Below are 18070 nucleotides of genomic sequence, written 5' to 3'. Positions count from 1 at the left end.
CTGTAAAGTTTTGCTTCAGCTCGTCTATAAAGTTTTGCTTCAGCTCGTCTATAAAGTCTCGCTTCAGCTCGTTTCTAAAGTCTCGCTTTAGCTCGTCTATAAAGTAGAGCTTCAGCTCATCTATAAAGTCTCGCTTCAGCTCGTCTATAAAGTCTCGCTTCAGCTCGTCTATAAAGTCTCGCTTCAGCTCGTCTAGAAAGACTCCCTTCAGTTCGTCTAGAATGACTCCCTTCAGCTCGTCTAGAAAGACTCCCTTCAGCTCGTCTAGAAAGACTCCCTTCAGCTGGTCTATAAAGACACCCTTCAGCTGGTCTATAAAGACACCCTTCAGCTCGTCTATAAAGTTTCGCCTCAGCCCGTCTATAAAGTCTCGCTTCAGCTTGTCTATAAAGTCTCGCTTCAGCTCGTCTATAAAGTCTCGCTTCAGCTCGTCTATAAAGTCTCGCTTCAGCTCGTCTATAAAGTCTCGCTTCAGCTCGTCTATAAAGCCTCGCTTCAGCTCGTCTATAAAGCCTCGCTTCAGCTCGTCTAGAAAAGACTCCCTTCAGTTCGTCTAGAAAGACTCCCTTCAGCTCATCTAGAAAGACTCCCTTCAGCTGGTCTATGCTGCTTATGCTCTCCGACCAACCTGTTAACTTGTAGTATCAAGTTCTGACTCTAGGGTCAGTACGACTAAGCTCATCACGCGCATTTGCTAATTCTATCGCCTCTGCTGTGAAGTTTGGTCTCACTTCGGGTATTCGACCAGCAGGTATATGGCGAGCGGCTGCAGCATTTTGAAGTCTCGGAACATCCTTTCTGCTACCCGAACATGAGAAAGGTTGGGCAGATCTCTTAAGCGTTGATTAGATGACTCTCTGAAACTCCTTCCCATGATTGATAAAAGTGCAACGTTCAGAGGGGATGAAATTGGGCTGTCTGTTGGTGGAGACAATCATGGGGAGATGGTGTGACCCAAAAGAAACGACGGGATTCCAGGTGACGTCATTTTTTCGCCGCGAACTGTGACACTCTCCGCTTATTCTCGTCCAAAACGTAGAACTAGCAATCTGTTCAGCCAACACTATACCCCTCTTGTCATTTCTGTGGACCGAATGCCACATCTCATGATGTGCATTGGAGTCCCCCAAGACCAGTCGGTTATGATTTTTCAAAAGCGGACTAACGTTGGGCCTATAACCTGGAGTACAGTTATTTATCGGCGGGATGTATACGAATCTACCTCGGCATTTCCACACCTGACTGCTATCCCCATACATTCCATGTACGGGTCATTAGAGCCAGGCTTAAGCGAAATGGGTATGTATTGAAGGTACTGGTGCAATTGGAAAGCTCATCCCCCACCTCCACATCGGGGGCGATCTTTCCTCTGTACGTTGTAGCCATCAGCAGCAGCTGTAAGCTGCAATTGCTGCTGAGCTTGATTTTCTACACCGCAGTGATCCTGATATTCTTCCGACTCATGAAGTTCACTATTTCCTCAATCTAACCTCGGAGTCTATTGCAATTATATTGCAAAAATTATGCATTGGAACAACAGCGGCTGGTGTTTACGCAGCATGTAGCAACATAGTCCCTGTCGAACACTTGTGAACTGTTCTTATTGGATGATTTTAAAAGTCTTCTATTCCCGCTATGGGTCCTCCTTAAATACGTTCATTCTATGTGGAGTTCTTTTGTTTTTATAACTTTCGATGTCAGGTCTATGGAATTATTTTCTTCTACTAGAACTGCAGGACCAATAAGAAAGTTTGGGCATGGTGTAATCGATCCAATAACAATCCAATTCTAATTTCAAAATGTCTTCATTTAAATTTAGAAAAATTTAAGGTATTGCTTGCCTCCACTCTTTAAATTGGCAACGTCATGAACCAGTCGAAAGAAATAAGTTTGCAATAACCTTCCTGGGGTATTTTTTTTCTTCTTCTTTCAGTTGATATGCCTGTCACAAATGGTGGGGACTGGGTGATGATGTTATTGCGCTGATGTTGCTCATTTTATTCTCTGCAATGTGATTTGGTTCGTAGGATGTTTGTTTTCACGCTACCAACGCTGTTTACTCTAAAATGAATGTCCAAGCGAACGGTTGGTTGGTGGCTAGGCATTCTTCACTATCAGCAACAGCAGTAGCATCAGTTTCTTGGTGTAACAACGAAATTTTACACAACGGAAACCTATCTAAGTGTGGTGCGGGTGTTTGTGTGTGTTACATGATGATGAGAGTATATTTTGCGCGCTGTGCTGGCCTTTGGCTGTAAACATTTTTAATCTATTCCTGCTGTCGTCTTAATTTTGTTGGAATTTATGATGTGCTGAGTTTTTTTGCCACAGCCGCCACAACGGATAGATGGCGGTGGCCATCGTCTAATGTCTATCCTTCAATTTTATTTTAAATTGCAGTTGATTCTTGTTTAATATATATCTCCTCATTCATTATGTGGCGGTAAGTGCCGAGTGGGGTAAAAGCACTTGGAACGATGATGGGAATTTTATAAAACCACCATTATAATCTGCCTGTCTGTCTGCCCAATGCGCCGCTCTCACTCATCTTAATGTTTGATATCTGTTTTTTTTTTCAATAACTTTAATGCATTCCTTTTTTACTTGATTTTTCTTTCTTTGTACGAATGTCCTGTGTTAAGGTCCTTTGTTGGGGTTTTTGTTTACTCTGTAAAAATACACACAGGATCCGCCGGTGCGTTTTTTATTCCTTTCTCCCCCCTCAATCAAATCTATGGCAAATATACTCTCTCTTTCTGTTGGTAACACATTTACCTATCTACCGCCACCGCCTGTACCACATCCTGTATTTTGGTCCATTACATTTTAATCACATTTAATGAAAGTAATTCAATGAAAAAAAGGGGGATTTAGTTGTTTGGTTGGTGGCAGCTTTGTTGCTTTGTTGGTTACGAGGGATGTGAATCTATTTTTTTAGGATGACTCAAAGAGGTCAGGAAGTATGTATTTGTTAAAGATTTTATGTCTTCTTTGCCTGCCTAGATCCGCCAAAAAGATACACATATAATTATTTTTGGTCTCTCCAGTCTATTTGCTCTTTTAGGGTCCTCCACTTTTCAGGTCTTTGAATCTTAAACGTTTTTACGTTTAATGTCGTCTTTGGGTACTTAAAAATGATATAGGGAACATTATATTCAACATTTTTCCAATCACCCATCTTTAAAATATTTCCATCTAATTAAATAACTTTTTCTTCTTTTTTCCTTTCAGTGTCTCACAACAATCAGTACAATCCGCCGGATTTGCCACCGATGGTGTCGTCTAAAGAACAAACCTTAATGTGGCAACAAAATTCATATCTGGTGGATTCTGGTATCCATTCGGGTGCTGTAACCCAGGCACCATCTCTCTCCGGCAAAGAAGATGAAGAAATGGAAGGTGATCCTCTAATGTTCGACTTGGATACTGGCTTTCCACAGAATTTCACCCAAGACCAGGTGGATGATATGAATCAACAGCTAAGCCAGACTCGATCACAGCGTGTACGTGCCGCCATGTTCCCCGAAACATTGGAGGAAGGCATCGAAATACCCTCAACACAATTTGATCCACAACAACCGACGGCTGTTCAACGTTTGGCCGAACCATCACAAATGTTAAAACATGCCGTTGTCAATTTAATCAATTATCAAGATGATGCCGAGTTGGCCACCCGTGCCATACCCGAATTGATAAAATTGCTTAACGATGAAGATCAAGTAGTTGTCTCCCAAGCAGCCATGATGGTACACCAATTGTCGAAGAAGGAAGCTTCCCGTCATGCCATTATGAACAGTCCCCAAATGGTGGCAGCTCTTGTGCGTGCCATTTCGAATAGTAACGATTTGGAAAGTACTAAAGCTGCCGTTGGTACTCTTCATAATTTGTCACATCATCGACAAGGTCTCTTGGCTATATTCAAGAGCGGTGGTATACCAGCTTTGGTGAAACTGTTGTCTTCTCCGGTTGAGAGTGTACTCTTCTACGCTATCACCACATTGCATAATTTGTTATTACATCAAGATGGTTCAAAGATGGCCGTACGTTTGGCTGGCGGCCTACAGAAAATGGTCACCCTATTACAGCGTAATAATGTCAAATTCCTGGCCATTGTCACAGATTGTTTGCAAATTTTGGCCTATGGGAACCAGGAAAGCAAATTGATTATTTTGGCTTCCGGAGGTCCAAATGAATTGGTGCGCATAATGCGTTCCTATGATTATGAGAAGTTGTTGTGGACCACATCGCGGGTCTTGAAAGTGTTGTCTGTTTGTTCGAGCAATAAGCCGGCTATTGTTGATGCTGGCGGTATGCAGGCATTGGCTATGCACTTGTCCAATCCATCACCGCGTTTGGTGCAAAATTGCCTCTGGACTTTGCGCAATTTGTCTGATGCTGCCACAAAAGTTGATGGTCTTGAACCGTTGTTGCAATCATTGGTCCAGGTGTTGGCCTCTACAGATGTTAATGTGGTAACTTGTGCCGCTGGTATTCTCTCGAATTTGACTTGCAACAATCAACGCAACAAGGCTACCGTTTGTCAAGTTGGTGGTGTTGATGCCCTGGTCCGTACCATTATCAATGCTGGAGATCGTGAAGAGATTACCGAACCAGCTGTCTGTGCATTGCGTCACTTGACCACACGTCATGCCGATTCGGAAATGGCTCAAAATGCCGTACGCTTGAATTATGGTCTATCGGTGATTGTTAAGTTATTGCATCCACCATCACGTTGGCCCTTGATTAAGGCCGCCATAGGTTTGGTGCGCAACTTGGCTTTGTGTCCAGCCAATGCGGCACCACTGCGAGAGCATGGAGCAATACATCATTTGGTACGATTATTGATGCGTGCTTTCCAAGACACAGAACGTGTAAGTAGAGTTGAGTTTTACAGTGTTTTGAAGAATTATTTAAATGACAATTTTTTTTTTTTTACTTGCAGCAACGTTCTTCAGTTGCCACTACTGGCTCTCAACAGCCCTCGGCCTATGCTGATGGTGTACGCATGGAGGAAATTGTTGAAGGCACTGTGGGTGCATTACACATTTTGGCTAGAGAGTCACACAATCGGGCACTTATACGCCAACAATCGGTAATACCGATATTTGTTCGTTTACTTTTCAATGAAATTGAAAATATACAGGTAGGAGGATAAGGACTGGCACTTCAAAAAAGAACATATTTAAACTAATTTTATTTTTCCTCTTCTTCTTAGCGCGTTGCTGCCGGTGTTCTTTGTGAACTTGCCGCCGACAAAGAAGGCGCTGAAATTATCGAACAAGAGGGAGCCACTGGCCCCCTCACCGATTTGCTACACTCTCGCAATGAGGGTGTAGCCACATATGCTGCAGCTGTATTATTCCGTATGAGCGAAGATAAACCACAAGATTACAAGAAACGTCTATCCATAGAGCTAACCAATTCACTATTACGTGAAGACAACAACATATGGGGAAATGCAGACTTGGGCTTGGGTCCAGATTTACAGGTTCGTTATGTCTAATATTTTTTATTATCCAAAGAAAAAGTAGTAGTTAACTAATATTGTATTTTATTACCAAAAAACCATACACACACAGATGTAAAAATAGTTGTTTTTTTTTTCTCGAAACGAAACAATATTAGCTACTATATAAACCATATATTTTATTTATTCAAAAACTATAATTATCAAACATAGATATTTATTATATCAGCAGACATTTGTAAAGTTATATAATTTTTAATTTAAATTTTACTTATTTTTTTGTATAAGAAAAATAATTATCGTTATATTTTTGTTCTAAAATAGATTAACATTAGTTAGACTTTAAAAGTTAAATTTTATATTACATATACACTATACCCACGACCCCCCTCACCAACGAAAATATTTTCGTACTTTACAGATAGGTATTTCACAACTTTTTCAAACTAATATTATTCAAATCTATTTGAGATTTATTTATATCTCTTTTAAAGCGGTAACATTACTTAAGAGGTACTTTTCAACGATCCTACTGATGGAAGCCTTTTCTAACTTAGTGCCTGATGTGGGTGTCACATTTTGACCACTGATCAATTTGCCCCAAACAAATTTGTTCCACAATTTCTAGATTCCAAAAGAAAAATCTTCCATATATCGCCTTGAAATGAAATTCTTCACTAATTCACACCAATTCTGTAATATTTTGCACTTGAATTTCAAGTGAAATTTATTCAATCGGTTTCAAAACTAAATAGGCGAATTCCTAAAAGTTATCATTATTTCAATTCAAATTTATGCCGTCCCCGTCGGCAATTCTTTCAGTAAGGTATTCTATATTATCCGACAAATACTTGAAATTCTAATCCTCGCTTCTATTCATGAGCCACATGAAAGGGGTTACCAGATCCCCGATCACATGGGGCTGAAACTGGAAGTGACTTCTCGGATACGTGATCCAATCAGAAGTCCCTTTTCTGGTGGTAAAGGGATTTGAGTGATATCAACTATCCACACCATCACAGATCTTTACGATCTTCTAGATAGAACTTATAATTTTTCACGCCTGGGGTCACGAGATATGTATTGAATTAAAACGGGTAGTATTGTCAACTATGAAGTCTTGACCCGGCACGTTTCCTGGTGAAAGCAAGACATCAACCCCTTACCAAGAGGGAATAAAAGCGGCCTACAACAGAGACTTTTTCCTTTCGAAATCTAGACCCCTTACAAAGAGGGAATTAAAGCACATACACTAGTTCATCGAATTGGTGCCTGTCTGATAGATCTGGGGCTCAGTGCATAGCAACCACTTTCTAAGAAGACTACGGGTAATTCTAAAGAGTTTCTAGCTGGTATCCTGCTCCCGTTCGGGACGTTTCCTGGTGAAAGCAAGACATCAACCCCTTACCAAGAGGGAATTCAAACGGCCTTGACCAGAGACTTTTTCCTATTGAAAGCTAGACCTCAACCCCTTACCAAGATGAGTTAAAGCCCATACACTAGTTCATCGAATTGGTGACTGCCTGATAGATCTGGGGCTCAGTGCATAGCAACCACTCTAAGAAGACTACGGGTAATTCTAAAGAATCTCTAGCTGGTACCTGGTATACTGCTCCCGTGCAATGTTGTACACCCTCGGCTGGTCTTGGAACAGCTATGTCCTCCACTAGGACCGAGTTCGGTATGTCTGTGATTCTCTAAATAGGCTATGGAAGTCGAATGAATGGAATCCTTTTTACAACAGGCTGTGGATCCTCAGACGATCGCACCCTCCGACTTCGAAACGGAGGCATATTGGTAGGTACTGGCCGTGTCGCTGCTCTCAGGGTCGATGGGGTCAAACTTTCCGACCTCACACTCCACCGTTAGCCTGCAACTTCGAACCGTCCACCTGCATAGTGTTTGATCATTCGTCAGTCTTTCCACCACCTTGGCGCCTTGCACAGACATCTCCTTTTGTTCTTCCAACTCCACTCTTCCCAGCAGGGCTGGGATTGCTAGGAGCCTGCGGCCTTGCCTGTTCTCTGCAAGTTTGGAGTATCTGAACCTTTCCCTTTTGTGGCTGGTTTATAGGAGTCCGTCTCTTCGGCATTTCCGACTTGAAACGGGAGGTACATGTGTAGCTGTATGTTCGTCTCTCTGCTTAATCTTGCTCTGAGTCTATCCCCAATTCTGGAATTGTTGCTACTTCGATGGTATTGAAAAGGTGCAGTGTGTCGTGCGGGTCTGTGCCGCATGCTGTGCAGATATTTTGTACGGTGTCATCGATTCTTGGCCTATTTGGAATCAACTCGAACGTCGTTGAGCCAAAATACTCTGGTTTGTCGTGGCAGCTGATGCTCCTTAGCTGCGATATATGGGGGATGTTCTCCGAGGACCGCATTCACACGATAGTTGTTTATATCATCTGCGACTGCATCAGTGTGAATGCTTTTTATACCTGTTTGATAGATTTATTGATCTCTCCTCTCTTTCTACATCATGAAGATCCCTCCCGACATGCCTGGGTGGGGGAGTCATATCCACCTTATGGTAATTAGGATGGCTCTCACGGTAACAACCGACCAAGTACTACAACGAAAGCATGCCCCGTCGTTGTTGTTCTAACAGTGTTTTTGTTATTATTATTTGTTCGTTCCTCTGTTCAATCTGGTTCTGAGTCTATCTCCATTTCCAGAAAAGTGGCTGCTTCGATGGGTTGTAGCCACAGATCCACTGGAGTTAGATGGGTAGGTTTGGCGGGGCAGTTAAAAAGGTGTTGTGTGTCGTGCGGGCCCATGCCGCATACTGGGCATATGTCTTGCACGGCGCGATCGATTTCCGCCCAATACGAATTTAGGCGACTGCAATATCCCGAGCGTAGTTGAGCCAAAACTACTCTGGTTTGTCGTGGCAGCTGACGCTCCTCAGCTGCGATAGATGGAGGATGTACTCCAAGTTCTTTATTATGGATATCCTTCCTGATCTCCCTGAATGGGCCGGGCCTACCCACAAGATGGTGATTGGGATGGCTCACACGATAACATCCAAGCAGGTACTGCAACGAAAGCATCTCATTGTGTTTTACAGGAAGAATTTTTGCCTCCTCATGTATATGGTTCACTGAAGATTTGAGGAGGCACCCTGTCGCTGTTCTCAGGGCGGCATTCTGGCAAGTTTGAATCTGTTTTTCCAGTTCGAATCACACAATCTCGGGGACCAGACTGGAGCCGCATAGCTTACCACAGACCGACCTATCGCGTTATACGTGGCCAACAAGGTTTCTTTATCTGCACCCCAAGTGCTGCCGGCCAGGGACTTGAGGACCTTGTTCCTACTTTTCAACTTGTTGAAGATAGCTGTGGCGTGTGCGCACGACGTGAATGTAGTGTCGAATGTGACCCCTAAAATTTTAGGGCAATTTGTGGTCGGAACTCTGCTACCGTCGACCACGACATTCAACTCACATCCAAACTGCGCTGTCCATGTGGTGAACAGAGTGGCTGTAGATTTTGTGGTGGAAATCTGCATATTCCTCGAATGGAAAAAGGTGGTAAGATCGGTTAAATAGTTGTTCAGTCTCTCACAGATGTTATCAGGATAGGTAGCCGACGCCAGGATCGTGTAATCATCCGCATACGTCACGAAGTCAATGCCGTCTGGATGGGTTGGAATACAGGAGAGGTAGAGGTTAAACAGTTCCGGAGATATCACCCCACCTTGGGGAACTCCCTGTTTCACTCTACGGGGTTTGGACTTCTTATTCCTGAATTCCACGTACGACTGGCGTCCACACATATAGTTGACTATCCAACGTTTCAAGCTTGGCCGGAGGGTTGTCTGCTCAATGTCCTCAAACAGCGTGGAGTACCTGACTGTATCAAAGGCTTTTGATAAGTCAAGCGCCACCATCACTGTTCTATCGCACGGCCGTCTCTGGTTGAGTCCTTTACAGATATATGTGGTAATGGCGGGCAGCGCTGTTGTCGTGCTGTGCTGCTTACGGAATCCATGTAGATGATCGGCAACTTGATAGCTATTTCTGATACTGGGGAGGAGCAAGGCCTCAAGTGTCTTTGCTACGGGCGACAAAACCGAAATCGGTCTGTACGATTCACTATTGCTGGCATCCTTGCCTGGCTTCCGTAGTCGGACCACCCTGCCCATTTTGCAGACTTCGGGAGCAACGAGGGTGGCTAGCGACAAGTTGAAGACTTTGGTGAGATACTCGACTCCCGGCTCATCCAGCTGATTCAACATTACCATGGAGATTCCATCAGGGCCCAGCGCTTTTAATGATTTAGCGTTCCTGATGGCATTGGCAACATCATCCATTGTAAATTGTGGTGGTTCATTCTCGGCAGGAAGAGATCTGATGCGACGTAATACTCTTCTCTTCGCCCTGCCACTCCTGGGATGCTCGACAAACTGTCGATTGAAATTACTTGCGCACCTCTTCGGGTCAGTCAACGTAACGTCGCAAACGTGACTGAGGTCCTATCTTCCCTTCTTCCAGGGTTCGAGAGTGACTTAACCGTTGCCCACAATTCACCTATACCGGCTCCAATGTTGCAGCTCTTCAGATGATTTAACCATTTGTTCCGCTTATGCTCGCCGACCAGCCTGTTAACTTCCAGTGTCAGCTCCCTGACTCTGGGGTCATTGGGGTTGATACGACGAAGCTTATCACTCTCATTGGCTGATCCCGTCGTCTTTGCGTCTGACCTTCTTAAAGCGGGCTAATGTTGGACTATAAATTGCTAACTCAAGACAAGACAGTTGGTATAGTGTATAGTACTCCTTGATTTTAATTTTAATTTCAATTTAATTTTAATTCATTAATTTTTTATTTAACTTTATCATATTATCTTACAAAAAAATATATACAAAAAATTTTATAATCATCCATCCTCCCCTCCCCCCATTAGCCTTAAAATATTTGCGATACTAAATTATAGTAGCTTCTAGAGAAAGCTTAAGCTTATTGTGTTATTATTCCTATTATTACTATTTTGTTTTCAATTTATTGATTTGTTTTTGCATCATTTATTTATTTTTTTCGTTTTTTTTCTTTTCTTTTTTATTTCTATGTATATTAATGTTGTTGCAAAATATATCACCACTCCAACACCCACCACCTCTACCAATAATAAACAATTAAACAAATCACCAATCAAACGTCACCTTCTTCACAAACAATCGAAAAACGTAAAAAATAACCAAAATCACTTGAAATTTGGAAAACCAAAAAAATCCTAACCCCATGCACTGTGTTGTTACTACATCATCAATATCGAAATCAAAACGAAATCGTGAAACTATTTCGGCTAAATAATTGAAAAATTATGTTTGTTGGATGATCCTCCCCCTCTCGTATTTGATTGAATTGAATTTCCACCCAACATTGTTTTGTTTGTTGTTCGTTCGTTCGTTTCGTTTCCCCCAAAAAACACAACAATAAATTTGTTAATGGTTAATGTGTGACAATAAACAAAAAAACCTACCACCTACCTAACAAACAATCAACCAACCAAACTCTATTTACTTGTAACATTTTGTTTGTTACCATATTTTTACCAAAACGAACAAATTTCAACGACTTTAAACGTAATAATCGAATTATAAAACAAAACAAACAAAAAAAATGAATCATGTTAATACAACATGGCATAAATAAAACAACAAATACAACAACAACAACTCTGCGCCGCTCTGCCATAAATATCTATTCAACCCAAATGCTCAGGATATGCTTGGGCCAGAGCAAGCATATGAAGGTCTCTACGGCCAAGGGCCACCTAGCGTTCATAGCTCCCATGGCGGTCGTGCATTCCAACAAGGTACGTATGTTAGCCTCAATAAAAAAACATAACTTTAAGTTTACTACAACAATCAAGCTACTACTACTTGTTATTTTCCCCCTTTCTCTTCCCCTCATTTACGAGATTCACATTTATATCAGACAAAAATAAAAAACATCAACAAAATAACGAAGCATGTAGAAATCAAACAAAAAAAGTTATTCACATGAATATATCAACTCTAAATCAAGACATGTACAACATTTTAATACCCATTTCTCTTGTACTAACATTAGTCGAAAAAACAAAATCATATTCAAACATTGACATTGATTTGTGCAACAAAACAGCAACAACAAGAGCCAAAACAAATTGTGATGATTTCGTCAAAAAACAAAAAAACCAAAACAGTTCTCGTTCAAATGTTTGTTCGTTCTTCTTTACATTAAAAAGTCGAATATATCTCGCCCGACCCCCGCCCTTTTTTACCCCCTCTGTTGTTTGTCGTTTGTGCAGTTATGTCTTCCACGTTTTTTTGATAGCCAACCCAGACCCCCCAGCTAAACCCTATTTCAACTTCACTTTGCCAGCATCTAAAAGAACACCACCTCACCACCCATTTACCCCTCACCTCCCCCATTTTCATTGAACTCGTTTGCCTAAAACAACCACCAACCTCTCCCCTGTTTTGCAAAATATGTTTTCTTTTTAGTTTCCACTTTATCTTCTTACATATTTTGTTTTGTTATATAAATAAATTTGTTTGGAATTCATTTTTAATATATCGTAATACTTTAAACATAACTTCTGTGAAATTGAGGTTAGGGTTAGTAATAGAATTAAATTTTATTTTGGAAATACAATTTAAGTGCTTTAATGTTGATGCTACCGGGACATTGTAGTTATGGATAGGAAGTTGTCCGAAATTCAGGACAGGAAACTTCTGCAAATTTAATGAGTTTTAAACGATAAGGGAGGTTGACAATATTAGGTTAGGTTAGGTTGAGAAGAGGGGTGATAAGATCACCACATGTCATTAAAAAGAAAGGGCATACACTTAAGCCAGAAGAAGCCTGTTGTGCGCTCTAATTTTATGTGTCCTGGAAGTTGTTGTTGTTAGTTTAGGAGTTCAGTCCCATTGACGTAGTCCCTCAAGTTTTTGAACCCGATGTCCTTGATATGGCCGAGTCCTGTAATAATGTCGTTTCCCATTAGTTGAGTTCTCAAGTTTGTGAAAGCCTGGCAGTGGCAGAGATAGTGTTCCAACGTTTCGTTGTCCTCGCCACATGCCCTGCATTCACTATTCTCTGCACAGATGCGCTTGTCTACTGATATCCTTTTTACTCATCACTAGGAGGTCACTTGTTTTGTCCTGGTCTGGGTTTCCCCATAGGATTTTTGTAGTTTTTCACTTTTCCTGGTTATTCCATAGGGGGATACATGAGCATTCTTTGCTCAAGCTTTTAGTTCTATACGCGCCGCCTTTAAGGGTTTGGCATTGTCTAGACTTACTGTAGGTAGCTCCCTGGCTTGTTTTGCTAAGGAGTTTGCTACTTCGTTTCCCGTAATCCCTATGTGTCCTGGTACCCATATAATGTTTACCGAGCCGTAAGGATGTTAACTGTGAGTGGCCTTGTATTTGTTTTAAACCAGTTCAGACATTCTGTGATCGCTCGGATTTCGGCCTGGAGGATCGTGTTATGATCCGGCAGACGAAGGGAGATCCTCATTTCTGTGTCTACGATATAAAGACCCAGTCCCGTTCTCCACCCTAACACAGCCCCCGTCCGTAAACCCGCAGCTTCCAGCGGGAATCTGTGCAAGGGTTCCATCGATCCACATATCTCTGTCCGGTATTAGAACTTCACACAGAGCTACTTCACTTGATTCTGGTATCCGGTCCGATACTATTCGCTCATCGCTTTCAGTCTTATAGCCGCAATGGCTGCTTCATACCTTATCTGTATTTCTATCGGGTGGACAAAGCATGTTTAGTTTTATAACTCAGGTTTTTTGAGGACTAAGTAATATGTATATATGGTCTTTTAGGCCTTGTATTATGAAATGAAATAAATAAAATAAATGCGTAAGTAAGAATCGGTATTATTACGCTTCTGTATAGCCAGTGTATCATTCTAGGATTAAAACCCCATTTTGAGCCTATAGCCCTTCTACAAGTTGACCATACGTCTGTGTGCTTTGGCAGCCCTTTCCTGAATATGGTCATTCCATTTGAGTTTCCTATCTAGAATTACCCCAAGATATTTAACTGTTGGAGATATAGTTAATGTCTTATTCAGGAAAACTGGCTCTTCGACGGAGCCCTATTTCGTTTTCCTAGTGAAAAGACATAACTCTGTTTTTTCCGGGTTAACATTAAGACCTCTTGGTCTAGCCCAGTTGTAAGCTATATTTAGAGCCTCTTCGGCTCTCCTCCAAAGTAGATTTGGATTCTTTCCCCTAAGAAGTATTATAACGTCGTCTGCATAACAGACTGTTTCAAATCCTTCCTTGGTTAAGGACCTTAGTAGACTATTTATGGTAGTGACCCACAGAAGCGGCGATAAAATCCCCCCCTGTGGCGATCCCCCCCTGTGGCGATCCCTGCCCTACTTTGTCTCTTTTTGTTACGTCATGTAGCGCGCAACTTATCCATCTGTTCCTTAGCATGTTGTCTATCCAGTTCCTCAGCGTTCTGTCTACACGAAATTCGTCTAAGGAGTGGATCAGCGTTTCCGTGCTGACGTTGTTGAAAGCACCTTCTATGTCGATGCAAACTGCGAGTGTGTACATCTTCATTTCGAAGGTCCTCTCTATGTGGTGTACTACCTCATGTAATGCGTTTTCCACTGACCTACCTTTCACGTATGCATGTTGTTTGTATTTCAACATGTCGTTGGGGATTTTGCTCTTTATCATGGTATCGACTGTCCGTTCCACTGTCTTGAGTAAAAATATGTTAAACTTATCGGGCGATAAGATTTTGGTACTGCGTAACTTGCCTTACCTGGTTTGGGTATAAAAACCACCCGTGCCTCCTGCCAGGCTATGGGAGTATACGCAAATTTTGACAATATTACGAAAAAAATGGAGCAATACTTTCATTTGCAATAATAATAGGATGTCCACAAGGATGATTATTCTCTTTAGATCTGAAACAACTTTATATTTTTCTCGCGGTACCTCATTCTTCGCGTAATGTATGCCGCCAAAAGTGACTTTTATCTCAACCTTTTGAAAGGACTGCAGTGCTTAAATATTAACCTTATTATTCCTTATTACTCCGTAAATTGAGAACATTTCCTTAGTATTTCAACCATGTGGAACGTCTCTGTAATTGGCGTCGTAAGACACACCGTTCGCACTCGGCTATAGAAAGTATGTTCCATATCATTGAGCTAATATGAATCGGAAAAGTCTCTCTTGTCCCTTCGAGGTATAGATATCATTGCGAAGCACAACGACACAATTTCCTCCACGCGGCGAAGTCGATACTGCTCAAGATATTTACAATTTTTAAAAAGTTAAGAGGGTGGCCGGACTGCGGATTATACCAAAAACGAGCTACACGAAAAAGAAGGCTTTAAAATTTACAAGTTTTGGCGAATGGCGTGGTTTTCGGCCGGAAAACAAAACTTGGAAGACTTATATCTCGGCAAGTATAGACTTCCGCAAGAAAGAATTATATCATTGTAATCCAGGACTCCCAAGTATTATTTGTGGTAAACATGATGAAATGATCCACGAGGGGGCTTGAAATGGATTTAACAGTTTTTACTGTGAAAGGCTAAAGGTATTTATAGCCTACACCACACAGTGGTAAGGGGTATTATGTCTTTGTGCATTTGTATGTAACATACAAAAGGAAACGAAATAGACCCCACTTTCTGAGTCGATTTATGCATGTCCGTCCGTCTGTCCATGTATTTTTGTTCGCAACGTACAGGTCGCATTTTTTGTCCGATTCAGCTGAAAATTGGGCACTACAATTTTTTTAGCCATAGGAAGAACGCTATTGCTTTTGGTGAAAATCGGTTCAAATTTGGATATAGCTCCCATATACATTTTCGCCCGATTTCACGTATGTGGTGCACCAATCACGCTATATACGTCCGATTTTGATGAAATTTTGAATGTGTGACTGAATTTGGTCTAGAAATAAGTGTGCCAAATTATATCGAAATCCGTTCAGATTTGGATATAGCTCCCATATATATTTTCGGACGATTTCACGTATTTTCTATACCACCCACGCTATATATGTCCGATTTCGATGAAATTTGGAATGGGTGACTGAATTTGGTCTAAAAATAAATGTACCAAATTATATCGAAATCGGTTCAGATTTGGATATAGCTCCCATATATATTTTCGCCCGATTTCACGTATTTGCTGCACCAAACACGCTATATACGTCACATTTTGATGAAATTTTGAATGTGTGACTGAATTCGGTCTACAAATAAGTGTACCAAATTATATAGAAATCGGGTCAGATTTGGATATAGCTCCCATATATATTTTCGGCCGATTTCACGTATTTTCTGTACCACACACGCTATATATGTCCGATTTCGATGAAATTTGGAATGTGTGACTGAATTCAGTCTAGAAATAAATGTACCAAATTATATCGAAATCGGTTCAGATTTGGATATAGCACCCATATATATTTTCGTCCGATTTCGCGTATTTGCTGATCCAAACACGCTATATAAGTCCGATTTCAATGATATTTGGAACGTGTGACTGAATTCAGTCTAGAAATAAATGTGCCAAATTATATAGAAATCGGTTCAGATTTGGATATAGCTCCGATTAATATTTTACATATCACAGTGGTGTAGGATATCATATAGTCGGCCCCGCCCGACTTTGATCCTTTCCTTACTGGTTTTCTACATGTAAAATTGACTGATACCTCATTAGTTGTTGTCTTCTTTAGTTTTGAGGCACACGTCGCAATGGTCGTATCCGTGCTGATGGTCTCAAAAGACTGTCTGTCTCCTCTGCTAGATATAGTCAATATCATCTGGTGGTCTAATGCAGCCTTTATAAAGAGCTTCTTTAGGGCCTTGATTAAGAGGATTTTTAATTGTACATCTTATCCAGGGTAGTATGGATATAATTTTTCCCAGGCGTTAAAAAACGTCCGTGATATTTTTGAAGTGAGAGAAGACCAAAGGTATAAACGGGAACCTCTAGATCAGCGAGCCTATCAGGAGGCCGGCTTGGATAGCATTCACACTGATTTAGTTGTACAGGCAGTTTAAAGATATAGTGTGAAAGATGTACTTGAAGACCACATCCATCCATTTCAGAGAAGAACCCGAGCTGCCAAGGTAAACACGAACATAATGACCTTCGACGTAATAAGACAACAATAAAAATAATAGTAAATAAAATGCGGACTGTGCGCCGTATCAATTCGTATGGGTCTCGAATTGACTGCATTATACCCAACACATTACTTTCATGTGGACTGTAGGACGGTACGTTACGCTTCATTTGTTTAGCTGCGAAACCAACTTAACTGTTTCCCTGTTTCCAAGTTGCAGAATTTTTGAATCTGGACACAGTAGGAATGACCATTTTTCCCTTGCTACAATAACATTGGTCGATTTTGTCCTCTACGTCTGCCTGTCTGTTTGGAGCGCAGTATAACTCAAACGTATCAACCGATTTGGTCCAAAATGTTTTGAACTCGTAATATTCTTCCAAACTTTGATCATGTTCGAAGATGGACCATATCGGTACACTGCTTCGGGCACCTCAAAACAGTTCGTTAAAATGGTGCGCGCATTAAATCTCGAGAAAGGAGCAATAGATATGGTCCAAATTTTATTTCTCGTAATATTTTTTCCAGACTTATAGCGCGGTTACACTAGAGCTTTTTGCAGGGTTAACCCACTTTATGAGGATTTATTTGACATTTGCGCTATGGAATTGACATTTGAAACCCAAACCCACTGGGTTGATCCGGTTAAGTGTAACCGGGGTAATAGATCATGTTCGAATATGGACTATATAGGTTCACTCTTTCGGAAGTACCTACCGCACAAAATTCCAAAAATGTTCCCAAAAATGAATTTTTCGCAGTCCTCACGACGGCCCAAAAGCTCCAAGAATCTCCACCGCTTCAACTAAATTGACGTGTGATAACGCAAACTTTCGGATTGAAATTTCCTTCAAACGTACATCAAGTTCCATGAAGATCTATATTCGAGAACATCTTCGGGTACCTCACCCAGCAAACCAATCGTACCGACATCGTAACGAAATCGGAACTAAATTCGGACGATACGTCCGATATCTGATCCGAAATCGTAACGATATCATCTTAACGATAGTTGTATGAAGTGGTTGACATAATTTCGGAACGAAATGTCTTAGCGACATCGGATCGATTTCGGTCCGATTTCGTAACGAAATCTGAAGAAAATCCTTGGGAAATTCGGATAGAAAATTTCTTTCCGACATTCGTTCCGAAATGGGTACAAAATCTGAACTATTTCCTATCCGAAAAATCGTTTTAGAAATCGGAACGAAATCTGAACGACTTTGCTTCCGAAATTGTTCAGACGTGTCGGACATCAGACATTTGGTTTGCTGGGTCACTTACAAAGGTTCAAACATGTGTAGATATGCCGAGGTAGATTTTCTGAACGTATACATCCCGGCCATAAATAGCTGTACTCCAGGTTATAGGCACAACATTAGCCCGCTTTTTGAAGGTCATAACCGTCTGGTCTTGTGGGATTTTAATGCTCAGGAGGTGTGGCATTTGGTCCTCGGAAACAACCAGAGGTTTATAGCGCTAGCT

General features: G+C 41.3%; 1 protein-coding gene across 7 annotated transcripts in view; it reads left to right on the top strand.

The window, feature by feature from the left end:
* The window catches only part of arm (armadillo), a 68690-nt gene that overhangs the window by 38168 nt on the left and 12452 nt on the right, over window positions 1–18070 (top strand). For 4 of the 7 annotated variants that reach the window (XR_012411749.1, XR_012411750.1, XM_073977008.1 and 1 more), the window contains exons 3-6: window positions 3232–4871; window positions 4943–5143; window positions 5216–5488; window positions 11193–11286. Coding sequence is in view for 3 of the 7 variants with exons in the window: in XM_073977008.1 (XP_073833109.1) it covers window positions 3232–4871; window positions 4943–5143; window positions 5216–5488; window positions 11193–11286 (2208 nt within the window). In the remaining 4 variants the exon portion in view is untranslated. The remainder of the gene's footprint in view (window positions 1–3231; window positions 4872–4942; window positions 5144–5215; window positions 5489–11192; window positions 11287–18070) is intronic. The other 3 variants (XR_012411751.1, XR_012411752.1, XM_073977010.1) reach the window with 1 other exon arrangement.

The sequence above is a fragment of the Musca autumnalis genome, unplaced genomic scaffold, assembly GCF_047663935.1.
Source record: "Musca autumnalis isolate F117 unplaced genomic scaffold, ASM4766393v1 scaffold_3, whole genome shotgun sequence".
Classification (NCBI taxonomy): Eukaryota; Metazoa; Arthropoda; class Insecta; order Diptera; family Muscidae; genus Musca; species Musca autumnalis.
Note: the sequence above shows the minus strand (reverse complement) of the source record. Positions and strands in the feature narration are given on the sequence as shown.